The 25,676-nt window shown below is 41.4% G+C and overlaps 2 protein-coding genes across 7 annotated transcripts in view; one reads left to right on the top strand and one right to left on the bottom strand.

Annotated features, from left to right (window-relative positions):
- The window catches only part of YARS1 (tyrosyl-tRNA synthetase 1), a 30,638-nt gene extending 17,913 nt beyond the window's left edge, over positions 1 to 12,725 (bottom strand). Inside the window, exons 1-4 of one of the 3 annotated variants that reach the window (XM_030870690.2) lie at positions 12,509 to 12,725; positions 9,239 to 9,385; positions 8,927 to 9,102; positions 1,290 to 1,419 (exon numbers count right to left, since the gene is read on the bottom strand). In XM_030870690.2, the coding sequence (XP_030726550.1) occupies positions 1,290 to 1,419; positions 8,927 to 9,102; positions 9,239 to 9,385; positions 12,509 to 12,565 (510 nt within the window). In that variant the 5' untranslated portion in view covers positions 12,566 to 12,725. The remainder of the gene's footprint in view (positions 1 to 1,289; positions 1,420 to 8,926; positions 9,103 to 9,238; positions 9,386 to 12,508) is intronic. The other 2 variants (XM_030870697.2, XM_030870680.2) reach the window with 2 other exon arrangements.
- A 176-nt stretch (positions 12,726 to 12,901) lies between these two features.
- S100PBP (S100P binding protein) overlaps positions 12,902 to 25,676 on the top strand; it is a 31,794-nt gene continuing 19,019 nt past the window's right edge. The window contains exons 1-6 of one of the 4 annotated variants that reach the window (XM_030870753.2): positions 12,941 to 13,017; positions 15,966 to 16,007; positions 18,937 to 19,053; positions 19,817 to 20,658; positions 21,318 to 21,403; positions 22,909 to 23,012. In XM_030870753.2, the coding sequence (XP_030726613.1) occupies positions 19,819 to 20,658; positions 21,318 to 21,403; positions 22,909 to 23,012 (1,030 nt within the window). In that variant the 5' untranslated portion in view covers positions 12,941 to 13,017; positions 15,966 to 16,007; positions 18,937 to 19,053; positions 19,817 to 19,818. Of the gene's footprint in view, positions 13,018 to 13,043; positions 13,294 to 15,965; positions 16,008 to 18,936; positions 19,054 to 19,816; positions 20,659 to 21,317; positions 21,404 to 22,908; positions 23,013 to 25,676 lie in introns of those variants that run through there. The other 3 variants (XM_030870762.2, XM_060308381.1, XM_060308376.1) reach the window with 3 other exon arrangements.

Genomic DNA, 25,676 nt, shown 5'->3' with positions numbered 1-25,676 from the left:
TTGCGGAGCACAGGCTCCGGATGCGCAGGCTCAGCGGCCATGGCTCACGGGCCCAGCTGCTCCACGGCATGTGGGATCTTCCCGGACCGGGGCACGAACCCGTGTCCCCTGCATCGGCAGGCGGACTCTCAACCACTGCGCCACCAGGGAAGCCCTCTTTCTTTCAACTTTAAAAAAAAAAAAATTTATTTTTTAAATTAAAGAAAATTTTTTATTAAAGTTTAGTTAATTTAAATGTGTGTTAGTTTCTGGTGTATAGCAAAGTGATTCAGTTTTTTATATATGTATATAAAATATATATATATTCTACATATGTATATATCTATGTACATATATTCTATTACAGATCCTTTTCCGTTATAATTTAATATAAGACATTGAATCTGGTTCTCTGTGCTATACAGTAGGACCTTGTTTATTTTATATACAGTAGTTTGTATGACTTGATTTTCTTATACCAAACATTAGAGAAATATACAAAGGAAAAGCTAAGTCTATCGACATTTTCATCCTACCTTCCTGAGCTAATAACCAGTATCAATAGCTTGGTTTGAATTTTTCCATGCTTTCTCCATGCTCACACAAATATGCACACACAGGAAATATGATGTTTGTTTTGCTTAATGGGAAATAAGATCATGCTTAAAATTTATTTTCACTTATCACTCTGAAATTAATGTTCTTCAATTAAGGGATCATGATTACCCGTAAAGAAGACATGTGAGATTAGCAGTGTTTTAAAGGACAGACAGGTAGGGGAAGAAGGCAAAGAGTGGTTCAGGGGCTTCCCTGGTGGCACAGTGGTTAAGAATCTGCCTGCCAGTGCAGGGGACACAGGTTCGAGCCCTGGTCTGGGAAGATCCCACATGCTGCAGAGAAAGTAAGCCCGCAAGTTGTGGCTCTAGAGCCCACGAGCCACAACTACTGAGCCCGCGTGCCACGACTACTGAAGCCTGCACGCCTAGACCCCATGCTCTGCAACAAGAGAAGCCACTGCAATGAGAAGTCCTCACACTGCAATGAAGAGTAGCCCCTGCTCGCCACAACTAGAGGAAGCCCGCGTGCAGCAACGAAGACCCAATGCAGCCAAAAATAACTAAAGAAAATAAATAAATTAAAAAAAAGAGTGGTCCAGGAAGCCTGGGGGAGGGGCAGTGGGAGAAAGGAAGACAGGAAGGAAGGCCTACGGCAAGGTGAAGGAACAGCCAGTATGTGGGTCTGACTGGGGCTGAGAGAGAGGTTTGTGACCAGTAGTAGTTAGAGTAAAAAAGGTCATCCCTCCCAGGTACCTGCAGGCCTGGGTACAGCAGGCCACTCAGCAGAGGGTGCTCCACCTGCTTCACCACCTCAGCTCCTGCTTTCTTGGCATCGTGCTGTGTGACCACGGAGGAGAGGCGATACACATCTAGCGTGTACTCTCTGAGAAGAGACAAGAGGGGACAGCTGTAAGACAGGGCCCAGGCCTCAGTTTAATCCTGAAGGGTGGTGTTAATTTACTCTCTCAATCTTAAGACATTCAGAGAGCATACTGCCTGGTAATTTCTAAAACGTGAGCAGTCCATCCTCTCCTTTAAAATATGACTTTATCGGGACTTCGATGGCGGTCCAGTGGTTAAGACTCCGAGCTTCCACTGCAGGGGGCCCGGGTTTGATCCCTGGTTGGGGAACTAAGATCCCGCATGCCATGTGGCACAGCCAGAAAAAAGGATATTCTTTTAAAAAATAAATACTACTTTATTTTTTTTATTTTTCCTTTTTGAAGATGGCTTTAATTTAATCTTTTTCTTTGCTTATCTCTTGAAATAGGGCTTCTCTGCCATTCCCCTCTACTCTCTTCTTCTGGAATGCCTATTAAATAAACATCAGAATTTCTTCAGTCTATCTTCCTTGTCTTTTTTTATTTCTTTTAACTTAAACACATGTAAGGAATAATGAACAATATTAAGAATAGAATACCCATCACTCAGTTTAAGAAAAGGGACCTACACTTGTAAAGCTCCTGTGCACCCCTCCACAATCCCATTTCTTCCTTCTCCAGAGTAACCAACCACGAGCCTGAACTTTTGTATTTCTTTCCTGTTTTATACTATGTTTGTATCTCTAAACAATGTGCTATAAATATTCTCATATGTGTATCCTGGTGTACATGTGCAAGTTCCTTTATATATGCTTAGGAGTAGAATTTCTGGATCATAGGGAATTTGCATCTTGAACTTCAGTTCAAGATAATGTCAAACTATTTTACAGAGCGGCTTTTAATCAATTTTATTACTTAATACTCTCACTATTTTAAATTTTGCCAATTTGGTAAGCAGGAATGGTTTCTCACTGTAATTTTAACCTGTATTTCTTTGAATAATAACCAAGGGGGTTAAGCAAATGTACTCATTGTTTGGTTTCTTCTGTGAAATGCCTATTTAAGTTTTTCCCACTGGATTGATTCATTTTTGACAACTGATTTTGCAGTTTTTGACATATAATACTGGACATTACTCCTTTGTCAGTTATATATGTTATAAACATCTTCTCCCAGTTGGTGGCTTGTCTTTTTACTTTATCTTACTTTTGATGTACTGAAGGTCTTAACTGTAATGAAGGTAAATTCATCTATCTTTTCCTGTGATTTGTGCTTTTGGTGTGTCTGGTTTAATTTTCCCTGACCTGCAATCATAGGACAGCTTTATACATTGTCTTTTTTGTTTTTTTGCAGTACGTGGGCCTCTCACTGTTGCGGCCCCCGCTTCCGCCGCGGAGCACAGGCTCCGGACGCACAGGCCCAGTGGCCACGGCCCGCGGGCCCAGCCGCCCCGCGGCATGCGGGATCCTCCCGGACTGGGGCACGAACCCGCGTCCCCTGCATTGGCAGGTGGACCCCCAACCACTGTGCCACCAGGGAAGCCCTATACATTGTCTTTTATATGTTTTGTAGTTTGGCCTTTACAATTAAAATTTTAATCTACTTGGAATGAAGGGATCATCTTTTTCCCTATGTGGATAACCAATTGTGTCTGCACCATTTTTTCTTAAAAAGTTTATTCTTGCTCTGCTGACCTGCAATGCCAGCTCTGGCATATATCAGGCTTCCATATTTGTGAGGATCTATTTCTGAACTCTTTATTCTGTTCCAGTAGTTAATTCTCTATACTCATGCTATATAAATGAAAAAGGACTTGGTATATAGAACACACAAGGAACTCTTAAAAAAAAAGTTAAAAAATGGGCCAAAACACTTGCATAGATACTTGATTAACAGAAAAGGAAACACAAATAGCCAACAAAAACATGAAAATAATTTTTTTTCAATAAATATTTTCAGATATTTTATCACTACACTTGAAAGGTAGTTTGGGTGGGTACAGATTTTTAGGTTGGAAATTCCTCTCCTTCAGAATTTTAAAGGTTTTGCTTCAACCCCTTTTAGCTTTCACTATTCCTTTGGAGAAACGCAAAACCATCATGATTCCTGACATTTTGTATGTGACTTCTTTTGTCCCTTTGGAAGTTTGTATAATACTTTTTTTTTTGTCCCCAGTGCTTTAAAATGTAAAGATAATTCACTTTATTTATTAATTGATTGATTGATTTTTCATGTGGGATCTTAGTTCGCAGACCAGGGACTGAACCTGTGTCCCCTGCAGTGGAAGTGCACAGTCCTAACTACTGGACCACCAGGGAAGTCCCAAAACAATGTACTTTAGTGTGGGTTTATTTTCATTCATTTTATTAGGCACTCAACAGGTCCTTTCAATCTGGAAACTCATGTCCTTTAATTGTCCTTAAATTAGTACTTCATTTCCTTTCCTCTGACTCTTTGTTCTCTTTTCTGGAACACTTATTACTCAAATATTGGACCTTTTGGCCTAGTACTCTAGTTTTATCTTTTCCTTTTTTTTTTTCCCATTGTGGTCTGTGAGGCCACAAAAATCAAAATTCAAGCACATACAATTCAACCAGCTCCCTCAAGGTACATGTAGTCTTAAGTGTTCTTGTATTTTACAGATTCTAAGACACATTTTTTTAAACATTTAGCATCTCTGAAATCTAGGTGACTTTTTAAAATAAAGGCATGTCATAGATTAATTAGCAATGCTTTTTTTTGTTGTTTTTATTTTATTTTTTTTGGCTGTGCCACATGGCATGTAGAATCTTAGTTCCCTGACAGGGATTGAACCCGTGCCCCCTGCAGTGGAAGTGCAGAGTCTTAACTGCTAGACTGCCAGGGAAGTCTCTAATTAGCAGTATTTTTGAAAGCATCTTAGATTAACTGAAATACAAATCTCTTTGTATTTCCACTTTCACTTGGTTTCTGGACACTGAGTATTCTTTTTTAAAAAAAATAAAAATAAACAAATTTATTTATTTTTGGCTGAGTTTGGTCTTTGTTGCTGTGCGCGGGCTTTCTCTAGTTGCAGCGAGTGGGGGCTACTCTTCATTGCGGTGAGCAGGCTTCTCGTTGTGGTGGCTTCCTTGATGTGGAGCACGGGCTCTAGGCACACGGGTTTCAGTAGTTGTGGCTCACTGGCTCTAGAGCACAGGCTCAGTAGTTGTGGCGCACAGGCTTTGTTACTCCGTGGCATGTGGGATCTTCCCAGACCAGGGCTTGAACCCGTGTCCCCTGAACTGGCAGGAGGATTTTTAACCACTGTGCCACCAGGGAAGCCCGCCACTGAGTATTCTTGACTAATTTGCCAATTCATTTATTTGAAGCATCTAGGAAACTTTAAAAATATTTTATCCAGCGTTTTTTTTTTAATTTATTTGGCTGCATCAGGTCTTAGCTGCAGCACGCCAGCTTCTCTTTAGTTGTGGAGTGCATGCAGGCTCCATAAGGAGCGGGCTCAGTAGTTGCAGCATGCAGGCTCTAAAGTGCCGGCAGCCTTAGTTGCCCTGCAGCATATGGGATCTTAGTTCCCCAGCCAGGGATTGAACCCTCGTCTCCTGCATTGGAACGTGGATTCTTAACTACTGGACCACCAGGGAAGTCCCTTATGCAGCATTTTAAAAATGCTTTTCAGGGTCTCCCTGGTGGCATGGTGGTTAAGAATCCACCTGCCAATGCAGGGGACGTGGGTTCGAGCCCTGGTCCAGGAAGATCCCACATGCCACAGAGCAACTAAACCTGTACGCCACAACTACTGAGCCTGCGCTCTAGAGCCCATGAGCCACAACTACTGAAGCCCATGCGCCTAGAGCCCACGCTCTGCAACAAGAGAAGCCACCGCAATGAGAAGCTTGTGAACCGCAACAAAAGAGTAGCCCCCACTCGCTGCAACTAGAGAAAGCCCGTGCACAGCAACGAAGACCCAACACAGCCAAAAATAAATAAATTAAATAAATAAATTTAAAAAAATGTTTTTCAGCAGGAAGGTTGGTCAGAGTACCTAGTCTGCCAGATTGTTGGAAACAAAAGTTCTTATCCACATCTCAACCATGCTTACAGTTTTTTTGTCCATCTCTCTGGGCTGTATTCTGGGTGAATTTCTTAGTAGAGGCAGACCTCGTTTTACTGCACTTCACTTTATTGTGCCTTGCAAATACTGTGTTTGTTAAAAATTTAAGGTTTGTGGCAAACTCCTTTCATCAAGCAAGTCTATCGGCGCCATTTTTCCAACAGTGTTTGCTCACTTCATGTCTCTGTGTCGCATTTTGGTAACTTAAATATTTCAAACTTTTTCATTATTATTATATTTGTTATGGTGATCTGTGATCAGTGATCTTTCATATTGTAGGCATACCTTGGGGATATTGTGGGTTCAGTTTCAGACAACTGCAAGGAAATGAATATTGTAATAAAGTGAGTCACACAGATTTTTGGTTTCCCAGTGCATATACAAGTTATGTTTACACTATACTGTAGTCTATTAAGTTTGCAATAGCATTATGCCTAAAAAAATGTAATACCTTATTTAAAATGTAATACCTTATTTAAAAAAATCTAATACCTTAATTAATAAATGTTAAAAAACACTAACCATCATCTGAGCCTTCAACAAGCTGAAATTTTTTGCCATAGTGAAATCAATAGTTTTGCGAGCTTCAGACTTCATGAGGTTTACGGAAAGAAGCCATCTCCATAACATAAAAGTGCAAGGTGAAGAAGCAGGTGCTGATGTAGAAGCTGTAGCAAGTCACCTGGAAGATCTAGGTAAAATAATTAATGAAGGTGGCTCCACTAAACAACAGATTTTCAATGAAGACGAAACCACCTTATATTGGAAGAAGATGCCACCTAGTACTTTCATAGCAAGAGAGAAGTCAGTGCCTGGCTTCAAAGCTTCAAGGACAGGCTGTTAGGGGCAAATATAGCTGGTAACTTTAACTTGAAGCCAGTGCTCATTCATCATTCCAAAAATCCTAGGGCCCTTAAGAATTATGCTAAATCTACTCTGCCTGTGATGTATACATGGAACAACAAAGCCTAGGTGACAGCACATTTGTTTATAACATGGTTTACTGAATATTTTAAGCCCACCATTGAGACTTACTACTCAGAAAAAGTTTCTTTTCAAAACATTACTGCTCATTGACAATGCATCTGGTCACCCAAGAGCTCTGACAGAGATGCACAATGACATTAATGTTGTTTTCATGCCTGTTAACACAACATCCATCCTGCAGCCTGTGGATCAAAGAGTAATTTCGACTTTTAAGTGTCATTATTTTAGAAATACATTTCGTAAGGCTATAGCTGTCATAGACAGTTATTCCTCTGATGGATCTGGGAAAAGTAAATTGAAAACCTTCTGGAAAGGATTCACCATTCTAGACAGCTATTCCTCTGATGGATCTGGGAAAAGTAAATTGAAAACCTTCTGGAAAGGATTCACCATTCTAGATGTCATTAAAAACATTTGTGATTCATGGGAAGGAGTCAAAACATCAACATGAACAGGATTTGGAAGAAGTTGATTCCAACCTTCAGGGGTGAAATTGAGGGGTTCAAAACTTCAGTGCCGGAAGTAACTGCAGATGTGGTGGAAACAGCAAGAGAACTAGAACTACAAGTGGAGCCTGAATTGCTGCAATTTCATGATAAAACTTAAACGGATGAGGAGTTGCTTCTTACGGATGAGAGGAGAAAGTGGTTTCTTGATATGGAAACTACTCCTGGTGAAGTTGCTATGAAGTGTAGAGAACAAACATATCGACACCAAGGGGGGAAAGTGGTGGTGGTGGGGGGTGGTGGGATGCATTGGGAGATTGGCATTGACATGTATACACTAATATGTATGAAATGGATAACTAATAAGAACCTGCTATATAAAAAAATAAATAAAATTTTAAAAAGATACTATGAAGACTGTTGAAATGACAACAAAAGACTTAGAAGATTACATAAACTTAGTTGATAAAGCAGTGGCAGGGTTTGAGAGGATTGACTCCAATTTTCAAAGAAGTTCTACTGAGGGTAGAATGCTGTGAAAATGTATTGCAAGTTATAGAGAAATTGTTTGTGAAAGAGTCAATTGATGTGACAAACTCCACTGTTGTCTTATTTTAAAAAACCGCCACGGCCACCCCAACCTTCAATAACCATCACCCTGATCAGTCAGCAGTCATCAACACCAAGGCAAGACCCTCCACCAGCAAAAAGATTATGACTTGCTGAAGGCTCAGATGATGGTCAGCATTTTTTTAACAACAAAGTGTTTTTATTTTTTAATTAATCTATTTTTAAAATTTATTTTATTTTTGGCTGTGTTAGGTCTTTTTTGTTGCATGCGGGCTTTTCTCTAATTGCAGCAAGCGGGGGCCACTCTTCATTGCGGTGCATGGGCTTCTCATTGCAGTGGCTTCTCTTTTTGCGGAGCACAGGCTCTTCGTGCGCAGGTTCAGGAGTTGTGGCTCGTGGGCTCTAGAGCACAGGCTCAGTAATTGTGGCGCATGGGCTTAGTTGCTCCACGGCAGGTGGGATCTTCCCGGACCAGGGCTCAAACCCATGTCCCCTGCATTGGCAGGTGGATTCCGAACCACTATGCCAAAAGGTAAGCCCATGACAAAGTATTTTTAAATTAAGGCACACACATTTTTTTTTTTTAGACATAATGCTACTGCACACTTAACAGACTACAGTATAGTGTAAACATAACTTTTATATGCACTGGGAAATCAAAATATTCATATGACCCCCTTTATTGTGATATGTACTTTATTGAGGTGGTTTAGAACCAAACCTGCAATATCTCTGAGGTATATGCTTTATTTAAAACTCTAAATGTCCAACAGTGGGGAATGTAAAGAAAGTTAAGTTAGATGAAGTAAAAAAAGAAATCAACTTGTAAGCAAGATCTGGGTTCACATGATGGTCCTTCTACTTACTGGCTGCATGAACTTGGGAAAGTTAAATCTGAATCTATTTCCTTATCTGTGAAATAGGATAGAACAATGCTTACCTTAAAAAGTTGTTCTAAGGGTTTAAATGCAAAAGCGACCATTAGAGTCATACATGGCTTATTTGAGAGGTTAAAAAAATTAAAGAATGTGGAAACTATGAGGCAGTGGGCAGGGGATAGGGGGAGTGGGCGGCAGTTACTTAGGAAACTGTACATTAAAAAATTAGGACATAAAATTATATGTATGTTAATGTTACAAATATAAATTTTTCTTTCACATTTCTTTTATCATTATTTGCTGAGGCTGGAAGGAGAAAGTGAGACTGAGTTTTTCACCACTCTCCCATATGCTGTGAGGTCTGCAAGGCCAAGGACTTTGTTGTGGTTACACTTATATTTCCAGCAAACAGTATGGTACCGAGGCATTTACTAGTCAGTAGATTTTTGATGGATGAATTAAAAGGACAAAGTGTATACAATTTTTAATGGTTCTTAACAGGTAGAGCCCAACAACTTCTAATCCTTGACTCCCCAGGCCTGTAACTAGCTAGGAGCACCAGAGCCACAAGGAGGGTGGATGACTGAGCACTTACTTGCTGAGCTGGTAATCAGTGCCTTTGATGAACCTGAGCTTCTCCAAGGGTACCCCAATGCTCTCCAGCATTGCCTTGATCACATTCTCATAATAGCTGGTTCGGAGTTCTAGAAGTTCCCATGGGGCCTTCATGTTATCCAGGTACGCGTGAAGATCCGCAAACAGAATTGTTACCTGGGCATAAGAGATAAGGGGCCATCAAAATGTGAATTCGTCCAAGTACCTCCAAACAAGTGAGGTAAGTCTTGTTAAGTCTCTCTTTTGGCCATTGCCCAAGGGCAACTGCTTGCTTTATAACATTAGTTCTTACCTCACATCCTGCTTTCAGGAAGTCCGCGATCTTAGACATAGGCACAAAGTAAGCCACATGTGGTTTGCCTGTGGTTGCTGTCCCCCAGTAAACTTTAAGTTCCCGCTCCTTCAGTATCTCCTTCACCTTCTCTTCCCCGAGAACCTCCTGTTGTGGAAGCAGAAGAGCTGGTTTAATGCCAGTGCCCCACCTTGCTCATCCTTTACCCTGTGACAAGGAAAACAAAGGTATGTTTCACTGAGGGTCCAGGCTCAGAGTCAGCAGGGAGGTCTAGCCAGGCTCTCAGTGCTGAGTGACAGCCAAATGAAGCCGGTGCTCTTGCCAGTACCACTCCAGTGCAGACACTGATGTTAGGGGAATGGAGCATGTCTCTAACCGTATCTTCCCCTCCGTCTACTTTTAGCTCATGCTCCTTCCTTTCACAGCCAATTTCTTGAAAGGTGTCTCTTATTCTGCTCTCCATTCCTTATCTCCCCTTCTAGTCTGAATTCTACACAGCATCACACCACTGAAAATGCTCTTGCTAAGATCACAGATGGCCTCCGTGTTGCTAAATTCAGTGAATACTTTTTAGTCCTCACTCCCCCCGAAACAATCTCCTCTTTTGGTTTTCTCTATTTTACTGTCTTAGTTTTCCTCCTACTTTTCTGGCTGCTGGGACTCAGATTTCTTTGCAGCTGTTCTTCTTCCTAATCATTTAAATAATAGCAATCCTTGGGGCCCTATCTCTTCTCTTCTTACTCTACATTCTCCCTAACTGATCCTCTTCAGTTGCTTCAATTACTACTTATGAGCTAGCAACTACCAAATCTCCTGCTCACACCTATATACATGTACTTGTTATCAACCCAGTTAATTCAAACACAACACGTGCAAAATTAAACTCAGGCTTTCACCTTCTTCCCTCACTCCCCAACCATCTTTTTTACTTAGTTTCACCCCAGTGCAATAAATGGTACTATCATTCACTGAGTTGCATAAGTTACTCTGAAACAGCTCTTAAGTCCTCCTACTTCTTTCCACCTCTACACCACCAACCTAGTCTTGGCCATCATTAGAGATCACACCAAGATAACCGTAATAGCCTCTTAACAGGTCTCCCATATCTACTCTTGTTCTCTCCAATCCATGTCCCAAAAGGAAGCCAGAGAGGTCTTTAAAAACCAAAATTTGATTAACTCATTCACCTATTTAAATACTTTAATAATAATTTCCTTTTGCCCTAAGACAATATTGGAAAAATCCTAATAGGCTAGTATGCTGCTGATAAAAGATTTTAGTGTTTCTTCAGGTGATGGTTTGTGGGGGGCTGTTGGAAGCCATGAAAGACAAAAATTGTTTTGCTGGTTTGAATCACCTATTAGTAGGATTTGTTAAAATCTTGTGTTCCAAGCCAGCTGGAGGCTGATCCTCTGAGCCGCTGACTATTTGGATACTTGGAGAGTTTCCACTACTCAAGGAAAGGTCATATCACTTACCCTTTAAAACCTGAGTAAGTCAATGCCACTAGCTTTGTGTGCCATTTCTTCCCAACCTCTCTTTATTTTATGGAGAGAGATTAGGAAACAAAGGATCTGCCTAAGGGGAAGCATGCAAGAATCTCTGGTTAAGATCAAATTATGAGTGAAAATAACCCAAATGTCCATCAACTGACAAATGCAGAAACAAAATATAGTATATTCATATAATGGAATATTATTCAGCCGTCATAAGGAATAGAGTTCTGGTAAGTGCAACAACATGGATGAAACTTGAAAACATTATGCTAAGTGAAATAAGCCAGACACAAAAGGCCACATATTATGATTCCATTTATACGAAATGTTTAGAACAGGCAAATTAGAGACAGAAAGCAGATTCATGTTTCCCTAGGGCTGGGGAGATGGGAGGAATGGGCAGTGATTGCTAATGGGTACAGGTTATTTTTGATGATGAAAATGTTCTGGAATTAAATAATGGTGATAATTGAACAACCTTGTTGCTACATCAAAACCCACTGAATTGGGCTTCCCTGGTGGCGCAGTGGTTGTGAGTCCGCCTGTCGATGCAGGGTACATGGGTTCGTGCCCCAGTCCGGGAGGATCCCACATGCCGCGGAGCGCCTGGGCCCGTGGGCCGTGGCCGCTGGGCCTGCACGTTCGGAGCCTGTGCTCCGCAGCAGGAGAGGCCACAACAGTGAGAGGCCCGTGTACCCCCCAAAAAAAAAAAAAAAAAAACACTGAATTGCACACTTTAAAAGGGTGGATTTTATGATATGTTACTTGTATCTCATAAAAAAAGAAAAGCAAGCTGTGGCCCAACTAATGTAACCACTGCCCTTTCTAAAACCCCAATGTTAAACATAGCTTACAAGGCCTTCATGACCTGGTCCCTGCCTGTGCCTCCTAAACAAACACGTAAAATGTACAGGATGTCAGATGGTGGTAAGTTCTATGGAGAAACAACAAAAGGCAGAGCAAGGGATGTGGCAGTTCTGGTGGCAGCGGTTTGTTATTTAAATAACGTGGCCAAGAAAGGCCTTCCAGGCAGCGTGACAGTAGAGGCCTGAGTCAAGGGAATGAGCAACATAAATATTTCCTAGTGCTTGGTCTGCATTTTGCTTCCTCTACTCCAGCCAAGTTAGCCTTCTCTCTGAACCACAGGGTTCTTTCTTCCCTCTGGATCTTGACCTGGGTTCCTTCTACCTGACACGTTTTTAGCCCCCAGTATTCTGGTTAACTTCTACTCCTTCAGTGCCTGGAACCAGCAGGAACACATGTGGAGTGAAGAAGTGATCCGCATCCTTCAGGGCGCAGTTTAGAGGTCACTTCCTCAGCTTTCCCTGACACTGCCCCCGGCCCTCCCCCGAAACTTCCTTTCAAGAAAGATCTCCGCGTAATGTACCTTCCAGTACTTGTTTCGACTGTAATTAAATGTTTGGATTATGGGTCATTTTAAACGTCTGATTTCCTCCAGACATGCTCTGGGAGGGCAGGGTCCGCCCGACGTATCCCCCAGCGCCTAGCACCGCGCCTGGCACATAATAGGGTGGGTGGGGTGGGAGCCCTGGATTCGAAGCCTGGCTCAACACAAGTAACTGCACACTGGAGGTGAGCCTACTGTGATTTCTGTGGGACTGACCGACGGGCAGTGAAGACTGCAATCTCTCTCAGAGCGGCCTCGGCGCGGAGTCCCCGGCCTCACACACTTATGACCCCGTAGCGGGGCTCAGGATCACTGGACCTCCGGCCCCCAGTCCCCAACGGCGCACTTCCAACCCCGAGGCCCAACCTGCAGGTTCCGGGTGATAAGGTGCAGCTTCTCTTCAGGGCTCAGAGCGTCCCCCATGGCTCTGTCCCCTCCGTCTCCCGCCCTGAGCCCAGCACTCGCGCCCCTTTCTCGGTCGCCGCCGCCGCCGCGTGCCGGGAACTGTCACGCAGGTCCAGTTAGGTTGCATCAGCTGAACTCGTCGCTCGGCTTGCTCGGCCTGGACCCTTGTCCTCCTACCAGCAGCCAGGAAAGAGTCAGGAGCAGCGAAAAGTCGAGCCGGTCGATGAGACGAAAAGGGGTGGAGCCAGTAGGTGGGGTAAGCGGTGCGGAGGGCGGAGCTGCGGCGCCTGCGCGGGGCACAACCTTCTGAGAGGCGGGGCGGTTTCCTGCCAATCACTGCCTGTCTGCCTTCCCCCTGGCGCTGGCCCGGCAGCCTCGCGGTGGGGGAGGTCGGGGAGGGGGCGATAAAATGGCGCAGGGGGCGGAGTGAGGTGCAGTCGTTCACCTAGGCTTGGGCCCGGCTTCTGGAGGTGAACAGCTGAGGGACGAGGGGGTCGGCGTTCCTCGGCTGGGAGGGGGATGGGGTCGCCTGTTGCTTCTCCAGAGGGCCGCGCAAGCCGTCCGCCCCGTTGAGGGGTTGAGAGGCCCGCACCCTGGCGGGAGAAGGGCTTGTTGTCGTTTCTGAGGTGATGGCGGTGGGGGGGGGGAGTGTCTCTGCCCCCCACCTCCACGTCGGCGGGCGGTAGATGCCCCTCACCCTGCCGAGGCAAAGGGAGGCCGTCTGGTTACCCGAGAGGGGGAGTGAGGTCCGTTCTCCCTACCCAGGGGGGGCGGGGGGGCTGGAGGTGGAGATGGAGGGAGTGCTTCTGCCCTCTACCCCACGGGGCCGGGAGGGTGTCGGTAGGCAGAAGATCGCGGTCTTTCTGGCCGCGCCTTGCGAGCGGGGGGCTGGGGGGTGGAGAGGCTGAGCCGCCCCAGGGGGGAGCGGAGGCCCGGGTCCAGCTGAGGTGTGGGGTGGGCAGCCATCCGCAGGGTGAGGGTGCACTGCGCTGGCCTGTTGGCGGGCCGCTTTTGCTCCTGCTGGGGGAGGGGTGGGCAGCAAGCCCCGCGCTTCTCCCGCCTTTCCCGGGAGGCGGGAACTCTTGGTCTTTTGGGAGGAGGGGAGCCGGAGGCGGGAAGTGCGAAGGCCCAGCCCCGAGGGCGATGCCGTGTCGCAGCGCTTCTGAGGGAGAGCTGGGGGCGGACAAGCCGTATCCTACGAAGGGTGAACTGCGATTCCCCTTCCTCCTAGCGCTGTAGGACTGGAGGCGGCACCGGTTCCTTCCTGGGCTGGAGGGCGGGCAGTTGGCACTGCAGGGTGGGCCCCGGAGAGGAAGTGATTGAGTTGCGTTCCTGCTGCCCCAACCTGACCTCGTTTCCTGTGGATTTGTTAGAGGCTTCAAGCTTTAGCAAACCTATCTAAATCATTTAAAAGACATTTTCTTTTTAAAAAGAAACCTGTTGCTGCAGCTGGGAAGTATTTTGTCTTTATGCCCATGTGGGATGATGTCCTGGCACCCTTATCTAAGCGAAACGTTACCTCAAGCAGAGATTTCCAGTCCTGGGTCGTTTTTCTGTCCTGCAGTGTTTACGGCAAAGGGCATTGCAGAATTCTCAGATAATTTCAGTTCAGTTTGATTTTGATTAAACTTTATGGCCGTTTTATGGAGTGATAAAGCCTACTGAGTGCCTTTAGTGCTGTATGTCTCACATGTATTGCATGTAGGAAAGGTTGGAAATTAAAGGTCATTGGGGAAGTCCGGTCTCTTGGAAATAATCCTTTCCCTTGGCCATACCTGTCAGATCCAGCTTGGTAATGGTCTTGGCTTTAGAGCCTTGAAAGAGGGATGTGGGGTTGTGTCTGGTGTTGCAGTTTTCGTGGCCTTAATAAAATAAGGCTTTGTGCTTTAAGGCAGTAGGTTTTCTTAGGTACGATAAAAATAGAAAGGGAGCCAGTTTCTGAAGTTGCAACCAGGAGGTTAGAGAACAGAGGGAGGGGGTGGTAAACTGAAGTGTGAAGAGGGGGGTGGACAGGTGAGAGAGACATGGAAGGACAGAATAGGGTCACAGAAGGGATGGGGAGCAGAGAATTAAGAGATAGACTTGGGAGATGGTGAAAATATTTTTCCTTTAAAAATAAGGAGATCCTCATATTTCAGATCACTACAAAGCAAGTGCCAAGAAAGGCAGGTGATGGTGGAATGGCAGACAGGGAAGTACTAAGGCTGTCTTGTGGAACTTCACTTTAGAACTTCAGTTTTATCCGGGATTATTTTTCCTCCCTTGCAGATTTATTAAATATCAACTTTCATTAGTATAAGGCCTTTAGGTTTAGAATGCTTTCATAAACATCCCCTCATTTGATCCTCATGATAATCTGTGTTTGAAGTTAACAGTGACTAATTATCCCCCATTTTTCAGAATGGTGTTCTCATCTGTATTGAGGTTCAGAGACTTCAAGTGAAATACAGAGGTCTCTGAATTTTAGTCCAGTGTCTCACTTCAGTGACCGTTAATTTGCAGAATTTGCCTGATATTTCAAATGTCCATACGGCCTCATCTTTAACCAATTTATTGTGACAGTGTGGTTGACAAGATGCTGGGTTAAATTAGAAGGGATTAGAGCATACTGAATAATTTCTTAACAAGCAGGGACCAGGGGAAGTTTCCTATCGGTTTAACAATCTTTTCCTACCATTACTGTGCTTATCTTAAGACTGACTGACTCTTCAGGGGTCAGGAAGATGATGATGGTGGGGTAAAATAATAACCAGCCACTACTAATTTAACTTTTACGTTGTGCCTGTAGTATGCTAAGTACTTTGATGTTCATGATCTCATTAATTCTTGCAACAGCCTTATGAGGTAGGTACTGTGATGGTCCCTATTTTACAAGGGAAGACATTTGAAACTTCAGAATATAATCATTGTATCTTTCCCCACTGACTTCTTAATTTTAAAATGTTTTTATTATTAAATATTTCAAGCATATAAAAATTATAGTTATACCATGTAACAATAACGAATACTGTTATACCCACCACCTAGCTTTATTGTTTTAGGTCTTTTCTTATTAATGTTTTTTAAAGAAATAAAACATTACAGATAGAATTGAACCTCCTCACACCCCCTTGCCATTCCTCTTCCCTCCCCACCACCAGAGGTAGTCACTATCCTGAACTTGGTGTTCCTTATTTCTATTTAATGATGTATATATATGTATCCATACACAATTTATGTTATTGTTTAACAAATAAATTGTAAGAAAAAAAAGATGGGAATCTGTAGATTAAAAAACTCACAAGACCTATCAGCCGATTGCAATATATGGCCTTTATTTGGATACTGGTTTTTTTTTATCTTAAAAAATATGACATTTATAAAATAGCTGGAAATATGAACTGGATATTTTATGATGAGGAATTCTTGTTATTTACAGATGAAATGATGTGATTCCTGGGACTTGCTTCAAAATAATCTGGTAAAGGGGGAAGTGGATGGGGCAAGGTTAGCTATGGGTCGATAGTTGTTAGAGCTGTGTGATGCGTATGTGGGAATTCATTATACTATTACGCTGTTTTTGTATATGTTTTAAATTATAATAAAAAGTATTTTTTAAAATGAGGAAATAAAATTGTGAAGAGAATGATTTGTGAAAGTTAAATGTTATATGTATATGGTATTCTGCATGCTTTTGCTCCTAGACCTATTGGAACATTCTATGAGAGAAGCTCAGAAGAGCCAGCTCTGTGCTTGTGGATGTCATGTGGCATAGGAATTGATGCTTTCAGTGGTTATGAAGAATAGTGGTCCTTTGTGTGCACAGTAAAGTTTGCAAGTAGTGATGTTTTTCTTCCAATGAGGTTTGGCCACATTCACAGTTATTTCTCATGTTATTCCATTCCACTTAGGAAATCAAGGGAAGCCTGTGCAAAATAAGGTGGCTTAAATTATTTTTGCCAAGAGACCAAAAGCCCTCTTTGATGTCTGCATCCTTCGTAGTATATTAGAGAGTGTACTGAATGTAGAAGGCTCTGCCATTTGCTTACTGATCCAGGGCAAGTCTATCACAAGGGTGGTAGAAAAAAACAAGAAAAAACATTGTCTTTGGAATTAGACTTGGGTTTGGATCCTTGTTCTAGCATATTAGCTCTGTATACTTGATATACTAAATGCCTCTGAACTTTAGTTTCCCAAAAGTGAAAATGTATTGAACTCTTCATTTGATTAAGCAAGTGCTTGGACTAGACCTTTTGTTTGTTTGTTTCATTTTTCTTTTTGGCGGCACCATGCTGCATTTGGGATCCCGTGCCCCCTGCAGTGGAAGTGCGGAATCATAACCACTGGACTGCCTGGGAACTCCCAGGACTAGACCTTTTGGAAAGAGTTGGAGAGTGGGGGTGGTGGCTCAGAAAGAGCTTCTCTCGGAAATGTGGCTGCTTAACCCCTGTGCCTGTGATACTTGTGCTTGACACCCACAAACTTCGTTAAGTAAAAGAAAAATTTTTCCAAAAGTAAACTTTTTTCTTACTGCTGCCTAAAGAAATAACTTCACTTTATAATATAACCCAGTCACTGGGCAGAGAAATTACTTTTCATAGAGACACCTGCTTCAGTGCCTAGAACTGTCTCCCAATTGCTGAAATATTGGTAAAATAAGATAAAAAGCCATGGCAACTCTTAAGTTTAATTATAACAGCTTAGTTTCTTTGATAAGATCTGTGTTATAGAGTTATATTGAGGGGTTAGAGTTGTAAAATGTGTCTCACAGTGCGTAGTTTATAACAGGTGCTTAATATTTCTTCCCTTTTTGTCCCATCTCATCTCTAAGATGGACAAGCCTTTTTCTTTAACTTGTTTTTCCCCCAGTTTTTTTGAGATATAATTGCCATATAACATTGTATTAGTTTAAGTTATACAACGTGATTTGATATATGTACATAATGCAAGATGGTTGCCACAATAAGTTTAGTTAACATACATTACCTCACACAGGAATTTTTTTTCTAATGATGAGAACTTTTAAGATCTCTCTTAGCAACTTTAAAATAAAAAATACACTATTGTTAACTATAGTCACCATGCTATACATTACATAGGTCCCTTCTAATTCTAAAATTCTATAATCCTTCCCATTTCCTTCTAACTTTCTCTAGTACTTCCCCCCACCCCGCTCCACCCCGCTGTGCTGCGCCCCGCCCCGCGGCTTGTTGTATCTTAGTTTCCCGACCAGGGATTGAAACTGGGCCTTAGGCGGTGAGAGTATGGAGTCCTAACCACTGGACCACCAGGGAATTCCCTCTTTCTATAGTACTTTATTGTCCATAGCATTTTGTATTTTCTCATATTGGTACGTAACTTTCAGTGTTGTCTCTGTAGGAAGATTATACATTCCTTGAGGGTGGAAATCGTATCTTTATTTCTTAGAAAACTTATAGAGACAAATTATCTAGCTCAGTGCTGTGTGAGGATAGTAGCTCAGAAAATGTTTCCTGAAAGAGTGCATGAACCAAAACTAAAATTCAGGGAGGGAAGTGGGGTGGGGGAGAATTCACAGTTAAAAGGCTACAAGAATTTTCCAAATTATTGAGTTTGGTGATTAAGTGTTTCTTACAGCTTCTTAGCTGTTGACATGTGATATGTAAATATCAGCTTTCTATCACCTTTGCCATCTAGAAAATAATTAGAGATTAGGTCCGTCATTAGCTATTTAAGAACTAGGTTTTAATTATACAAGTAATATATAAATATTCAAGTAAAAAAGTAAAATACTAAAGTCTCCCCTTGTCCTCTCAGGATTCCCCCGCAGGTTATGACAGTCATCAATTTTGCATTGTATTTTTCCAGACCTGTTCTTTGTGTTTATATATGTATTGAAAATGTATGGTCATAATTATATATGTATATATGTATGGTCATAATACATATATCGTATGTATTATGTATGGTCATAATTATAGCTTTTATATGTATGGTCATAATAATAACTTTTAGATCTTGGGGGAATCTTAGACATCACCTAATCCCTGTTCTCCATCCCTTCCCTATTTTGTAAATGAGGAAACAAGTCCCTGGTTAAGTGGCTTGCCCAAATTATCACAGCTGGTTATTGACAGAACCAGGACAACAACCCAGGTCTTTGGACTCAAGACAGTACTCATCTTACTAGAGCAAATGATATTCTTAAGAAAGTATTGTTGGGAGGAGGAAAATTAGTTCCTTAGTTGCATAATTTTTCCTCTAAAGGTTTTTCTTTGATGTTCTTGACTCGAAATCCAACTTCGTGGTATTTAAAAAAAATCAAGATCAAAATTAATAGATGGAGCACCTTAAAGCATAATGCAGTTGACTTTGTAATTAGCAGAGTTGAAAGTGATGAGAAGATCCTCTAATTTTCTTTGTGCCTGCAGGAAGGTGGGAGTCAATCATTTTGACAAGTCTCCTGAAAAGAACAGCTAGCAGGAGCTGAACCCTTTTTCCATTTGGTCTCGTGGCAAAGGCAGAGATCACACCAGCAGCTCCACACAGTATGAAAGACAATTCTTTATCTTATTGTATGCTTAAAGTTTTTTTTGTTTTTCATTTTCAGAAGTAATACATGTTTGCTTTCTAAAAAGTGTAAACTGTGAAAATCCAAACATTTTACATACATATTTATTTTGTTTGTATGTTATAGATATTATTCCATGATAGTATATACAGATCCACTTCATTGTGTTTTTAAATAATTGTAAAGTATATACAGATCCACTTCATTGTGTTTTTAAATAATTGTAAAGTATTCTATAACATGAGTGTACCATGATTTTACTGAACAGTTCTGGTGATGGACATTCAGGTTGTTTCCAATACTTGGATGTTTTGAATAATGCTGCTTTGAACATCTTTGTAAATGTATCTGTGTGCCTTTGTACAGGTACTTCTGCAAGATAAATTTCCAGAAGTGAAATTGCTGGGTCAAATGCTGTTGCCAAATTTCTCTCCACAAAATATTGTACTGACTTACACTGTCACTGATAGTGTGTGAGGATCCTTGTTTCTCACATTCTCACCAAACTAGATTACTGTGTCATCTTAATTTTTGCCATTTTGATAGGAAAAAAAGTATCTCATTGTTCTGATATATATTTCCATGATTCTGGTAAGCTTAAATATCTTAAAACTTTCTCATGTTACAAGTCATAGTGCAAAGAATTTGAAATACTAAGACACCACCACTCTCTAGAGCAGATTGGAATTGATATAAGAGTATTTCCTGTTCCTCAGCGAAACTGCCTTTTATTTCTCCAGATATGCCGTGCTCACTAGTGCCCTCTGAACAGTCTTCTGGTACCTCTCTTTTGCCTAAAGACAATGCCCCATTTTCTTGGGATTCCTTGGATGAGGACGGATTGGATGACTCCTTGCTGGAGCTGTCCGATGGGGAAGATGATGGCCATTTCAGTTTCACGGAGGAAGAGATTCAGGAACTCTTGAAGGATGATGACCTATCAAATGAGCACTTTTCTTGGGGAGGAGGCTTGCCTAACCATGACAGCAGGAATGTTGAGAAGGGAGGGAAAGGGAGTCAAATTCCACTTGATACTCCCCAAGAGAAAAATTCATTGTACAGCTTGGGACCAGAAGCTGAGACCACTAGCCTCTTCAAACTACCTCAACTAAATACATCAGTTGGTCATGGACCAACTCCTCCTAAACCATTGAACAGACGCTTTGCACTAGAAAAGAATCTTATAAAAGTTACAGTTGCACCATTTGATCCAACAGTTTGTAATGTTGTACTTGATAAGGACAAGACTGATACATCCAAAGTTACTGAAAAACCCTCCTCCCTTGGAGAAGAGATGAGAGAAGATGGTCTTAGCCTAAATGAGAGCACAATTTGCACAGAATCTGAAGGGATCAGCCTCAGTAACTCTGCCTATGATGGGTCCCCACTCCCTTTTTCAAACAGTAACTTTCAACAAACTGTCTCTGATAAAAATATGTCTGACAGTAAGAAACCTACACCTGTATTCTCTCAGATCTTGGACCATTCAGAAACTCCTAATACAGGGTCAGCCTGGAGAAATGGATCACATAAATCAAGTTTTGAAATGAGGTTTCCGGTTGTTTCCAGTTCATCAAACAAAGTAAGTATATTTTTCAAGGTGAAGAGCAGAATGAAATTATTTTCATTCAGAAGCTGTATAGCAGAGCTTTGTATTCAAATAAATTGGGGTTTGAATCCTGACTAGCACTGTGACCCTGGGCAAATTATTTAGCTTCTCTGTTTCCTCACAATTTCTTACCTATAAATTGGAGTAAATGATACTTTACAGTATAGTAAAGATTAATTAAATAATTTATTGACAGTAACTGGTACATAGTACTAAATTAACCATTTACTGAATAGACTAAGATGATGATGATTTTATTATTTCTCCTTTCTTTGGGTTTCAGCCTAAGCCTCAATCTTTGGTTGCCACGCTGTATATATTAGATAAAACAGCTCTGAGTCAGCCACTGAAGAGCTGAAAAATCTTGGACAATTTACCTAACCTCTTTGAGCCTGATTCCCTATCTGTCAAATGGGTGTAACAGTCCATACCGCTTAGGGTTTTTTTTTTTTTTTTCCTTGAGAGTACTGTCATTATCTCATTTAAAGCACCTCCCTTAGTGCCCAGTACACACTAGGGTTCACGAGTATGCCTATGTAGCCATTAGTTCAAGAATATTTCCATAAATGATGTTTTGTTGTAACTAAGGGCCATCTTTGCTTCTTCATTCTTTCTGCTCTGAAAAAACGCAGGATGTTCTTGACAAGGATTCTGGGAAGCTGAAGGTCCATGAAAAAAGACTAGGCAAAGTCATTCCTGTTCTGCAAACCAAAACAAGGTAATGGTATAGTGAAGTATTCTGGTTTCTGTTGGTTCTCTTCATTTGCTTTCTTCCTCTCCTGAGTTTCTCCTTAGTGTGGGGAAAAAGCCCTGCACCAGAAGTAAGCATACTTGAAGTTCTGGGACTACCAATGACTGTGTGACCTTGAACAAGTCAAATATTCTCTGACCTTGGTTTCTTTGTCAATAAAATGAGGCTAATGATGCCTTCCCTGCTGCCTCACAGGGTTATTTTGAAGAGAAAAAAAGACATATTAATGAAAGCACTGTATAAATGTAAGATTTCTTTCCCTGCGTGTGGAGAAACTTGGTCACAGATATAGGAAGTTAGAATAATTTTTACAAAAATGTTAAGATATAACTATGTAGAAAATCATTTAGCCATCTCTCCCAACTTGCATATAACTGTCCTTGGGGAGAAAATTTTATAGAGTTTGCAGATCTGGGTCACCTTTTCAATCTGTTCTCTTGTTGCCAGGAGATGGCAGTATCTCTACATGGGCCTTTTCAATTAGCAAAGCTGTTTTTTTAGGTTGACTCAGATTGGCTTCCTTACAACGAGATTCTTTTAAAATTTTTGATTACACAGATACTAAATTTATTCCTACCACCCCTAATCCCAGTTTTCTGGGGTTTTTTTCTTGTTTTGCTTTGGTGACTTGAAGGAACTTTGTGAATTGTATACAGTGGAAATTAAGGCTACTTGGAGCAGTAATAAACTCACTATCTCATCCACAGACTCCTTAGTACAGTGTAATCAGCATGAGTGAGGGCCAGAAATTGTTCTTGCCAAGGTCACCAATGTTTTAATTGCCAGATCCAGCTGGTTCTTTTTGGTCTTTATCTTATTCAGTTTTTCTGTGGCTCTATGAAGTTAACTATTTCCTGACTAACCTTGAATTACTCAACAAATGCTTTCTGTCTCTATGGAGTAGGCAGTCTTTGCTTTGCTATGCCTTGTTTTGGTTTTTTAATTAATTAATTATTTATTTTTGGCTGCGTTGGGTCTTCGTTGCCGTGCGCGGGATTTCTCTAGTTGTAGCGAGTGGGGGCTATTCATTGTTGCGGTGCATGGGCTTCTCATTGGGGTGGCTTCTCTTGTTGCGGAGCTCGGGCTCTAGGCGCACGGGCTTCAGTAGTTGTGGCACACGGGCTCAGTAGTTGTGGCGCACGGTCTTAGTTGCACTGCGGCATGCGGGATCTTCCCAGACCAGGGCTTAAACCCCTGTCCCCTGCACTGGCAAGCAGATTCTTAACCACTGCACCACCAAGGAAGTCCCTATGCCTTGTTAACAGGAGGTTATATCTGTTTTTTTTCTCTCAACTCCATACTTGGTTGCAGCTTCATATTACGTGACTAACACTGTCTTTTGTCATTGGATCTTAGAGAGTGTTTTGAGAGTTAGTTGTTCTAATCCATCAGCTGTATATGTCTTCTCTGTACAAAGCACTATATTCATGGTTCTAACTGATTGTTTTTCCTCCTGGTTTGCTTTGTTCAAGGACTAATATTCCGACGTTTTCACCATCAGATCTAGAAAAGCAGAAGCAGAGTTATCTCAGGAATGTCATTGCTCATATAGAAGACCCAGTGGACTCTAACCAAGGTAACACAGTAATCAAAGAATGGCATATAAAAAATGTGATGAGACTTTTTTTTTTCCAGTGTAATATAGCTTAAACTGAGAGATTGTCTTGAATTTTTGTAAATTGGTGAGAAAGATAACTTCTTTTCCAAAGATTTTTACTTCAAGGGATTGCCTAACCAGATAATCCTCAAAGTGGTTTGGCTAACCAGTATTAGAGAGGGGTCCAAGGAGACTCATACCAGTACATGAAAAGTGTCTCCCCCATGGCTGAGGGCTGTAACCAGACCTTTTTTGCTAGGGATTTTTTTGCTTCGGATTTTTTGGTCTAAAAATTAGTAGGAAAAAAATAATAAAAAATAAAAATTAGTAGTGGACGACCAGGCACTGCTTGGTAATCATTGGTTTTTTATTTGGAATTATTTTCCCTGTTGCCTTCAGCATTTAAATGTAAAAAGCAGGCATTTCAAATACCATCTTGCATCTTGGCATCTGAATAAAAGCTCTTGAAAGGCTTTGACTATCTTCCAGATCCTTCAGTCTGAGTTCTCCCTAGTTCATTAAAAGCTGTTGCAAACCAAAACGGCTGAATTCTTTCTCCAGCCCTCAAGAGACTATAGTCCATGTTTTCATTCATTCATCCTAAACTATTGGCTGATGGGGAAATTCCTAAAGTGAAGCTTGTGAACTGTACTGAAGGTGTAGATATTAGAAAATACTGGTAAAACAGTTCCTTCTTATAAAGATCACTCCATATTCTATCATCTTTAGCTTTTTTCTCTATTCATTCAGCACACCTTTCTTGAGTACTTTCAGTGGTGCTCAGTTTGAAGATTAGGGATTGGAAATGTAAAGACTAAGATAGGGTCTCAGACCTCTGGGAATTGATAATCCAGAGAGGAAAAGATAATTACACTGCAGTATTGATTAGTGCTCTAGTAGAATTATGTATAAAATGCAGTAGGAGCAGGGAAGGAGCCCTTCTGTTTGTGCTTGGGCAGAGCGGAAGATGGGGAAGGAGGATGCCCTTGGTAGGCTCCACAGAGAAGATGATGTAGTTCAGTTACTCTAAGATCTATTGTAAATCAGTAGGGAGGGTTTTAGAAGAATTTTTGGCTGAAGATCAAAGGAGAACTCCCCTTTCTTTGACAAATCTTGAATTACTTAGTAGTTTTTTATTCTTTTTATAAGGCTGTGAGTGAAAGGTTTAGAACTCTGAGACATCAGCCAGAAGAATTTTATATTCCGGGGTCCTTTTATTTTTTACCCAGAGATTTCATTAAGCAGTCAAATACTGCTCATACTGATTACTTGGCCTTACGTGTGAGATCACTTTGCTTGAACTCAAGGACTTGTGGAACTAGAGACATCCCCACTCCCACCCCCCGCTGTCACTAGAGGGGCAAATTAAAAGAAGTTCGTCTATATTCAACCTCTGTGGAAGAGACTTGATCATTGCTTTCCCTCTATGGGGTGACTTACTTTCTTTTGTATCCTAGGCAGTTGACAATGATGATATCCAATCACATTTTTCTTTCTCATTTGGGGCATTTAGAAAAGAAAATTTCACAAGAAGAGCAGTGAGCAGCTGCTCATATTATTGCATCTTTTCCAGTCTCTTCCTCATTCAGCAGTCCCTCTTCCACTTTATCACAACAATCTATATGCCATAAGGAACGGCTAGAATAACTAGAATAGAGAAAAGTCAGCTTGCTTTAGTGGTCGGGAAAACAAAGTCTGGGCTAGAGTTAACTTCTGGGTTCATATCCTTGCACCACTGCTTACTGGCTTTGTGACCTTGAGCCAGTAAAAACTCAGTTTTCTCATTTATAAAATGGAGATAACAATGAGGCTTAGTTTATGGAAAAATTATATGTGAAAGTAGTAGTATAATGCATAGAACAGTACCTAGCCATAGCAACTAACATTTATTAAATATTTAGTATTATTAGCAAGGAAGTGTATCTTCTCATACTGAAGTTTTTATAGGTAAAAATAGTGTGATGTCAGGTGTTTGCTTTTAAATCTAAAAACAAAACAAAATGAAAAAACTCAACCTGAAAGATTAGAGAAAACAGCCTTACAAAAATGTTGATAAATGAAGCTGAGTGATGGGGGGGGAGGCTTATTATACTATTCTCTACTTTTGTGTATATTTGAAATTTTCCATAATAAAAGGTTGGTTTTTGTTTGTTTGGTTGGTTGGTTTTTTAAGTGCATCTTTTGGGGGATTTCTTTTTTACATCTAAGAATTTTCAACATTACCAGTTACTCTAAAACCTTCATAGGCCTCCAGTGCTTGCTTCTGCCTTTCAGGAACCGAATGTGATACTAAATGCTGTGTCACTTTCCACTGCCTAATAGTCATACATCCAACATTTAAAGATTTTATAAACCATATTGCAGGGGGGGTGTGGGCATATTCTTTCTCTCCTCTCTTTATGTATGAATTACTGGGCAGCTAGAAGCAAAAAGAAGGAGCAGAGCGTCTCCTGCCCTTCTTCTTTGAGATGTTTAGTGCTATTTCACTATTTCACTTCAGGTTCCTTATTAGACACAGAGAAATTAATAGGGGGCAGGTTCAAAATTAGTTCCTATCAATTCAGTTTGAATCCTCTCCATTAGGTTAATCAATCATCTTCTTTTACTTTATCAATAATGTATATATTATTGATAACAGAATAG

Source organism: Globicephala melas, chromosome 1, assembly GCF_963455315.2.
Source record: "Globicephala melas chromosome 1, mGloMel1.2, whole genome shotgun sequence".
Lineage (NCBI taxonomy): Eukaryota > Metazoa > Chordata > Mammalia > Artiodactyla > Delphinidae > Globicephala > Globicephala melas.
This window is presented reverse-complemented; position numbering and strand designations above follow the sequence as displayed.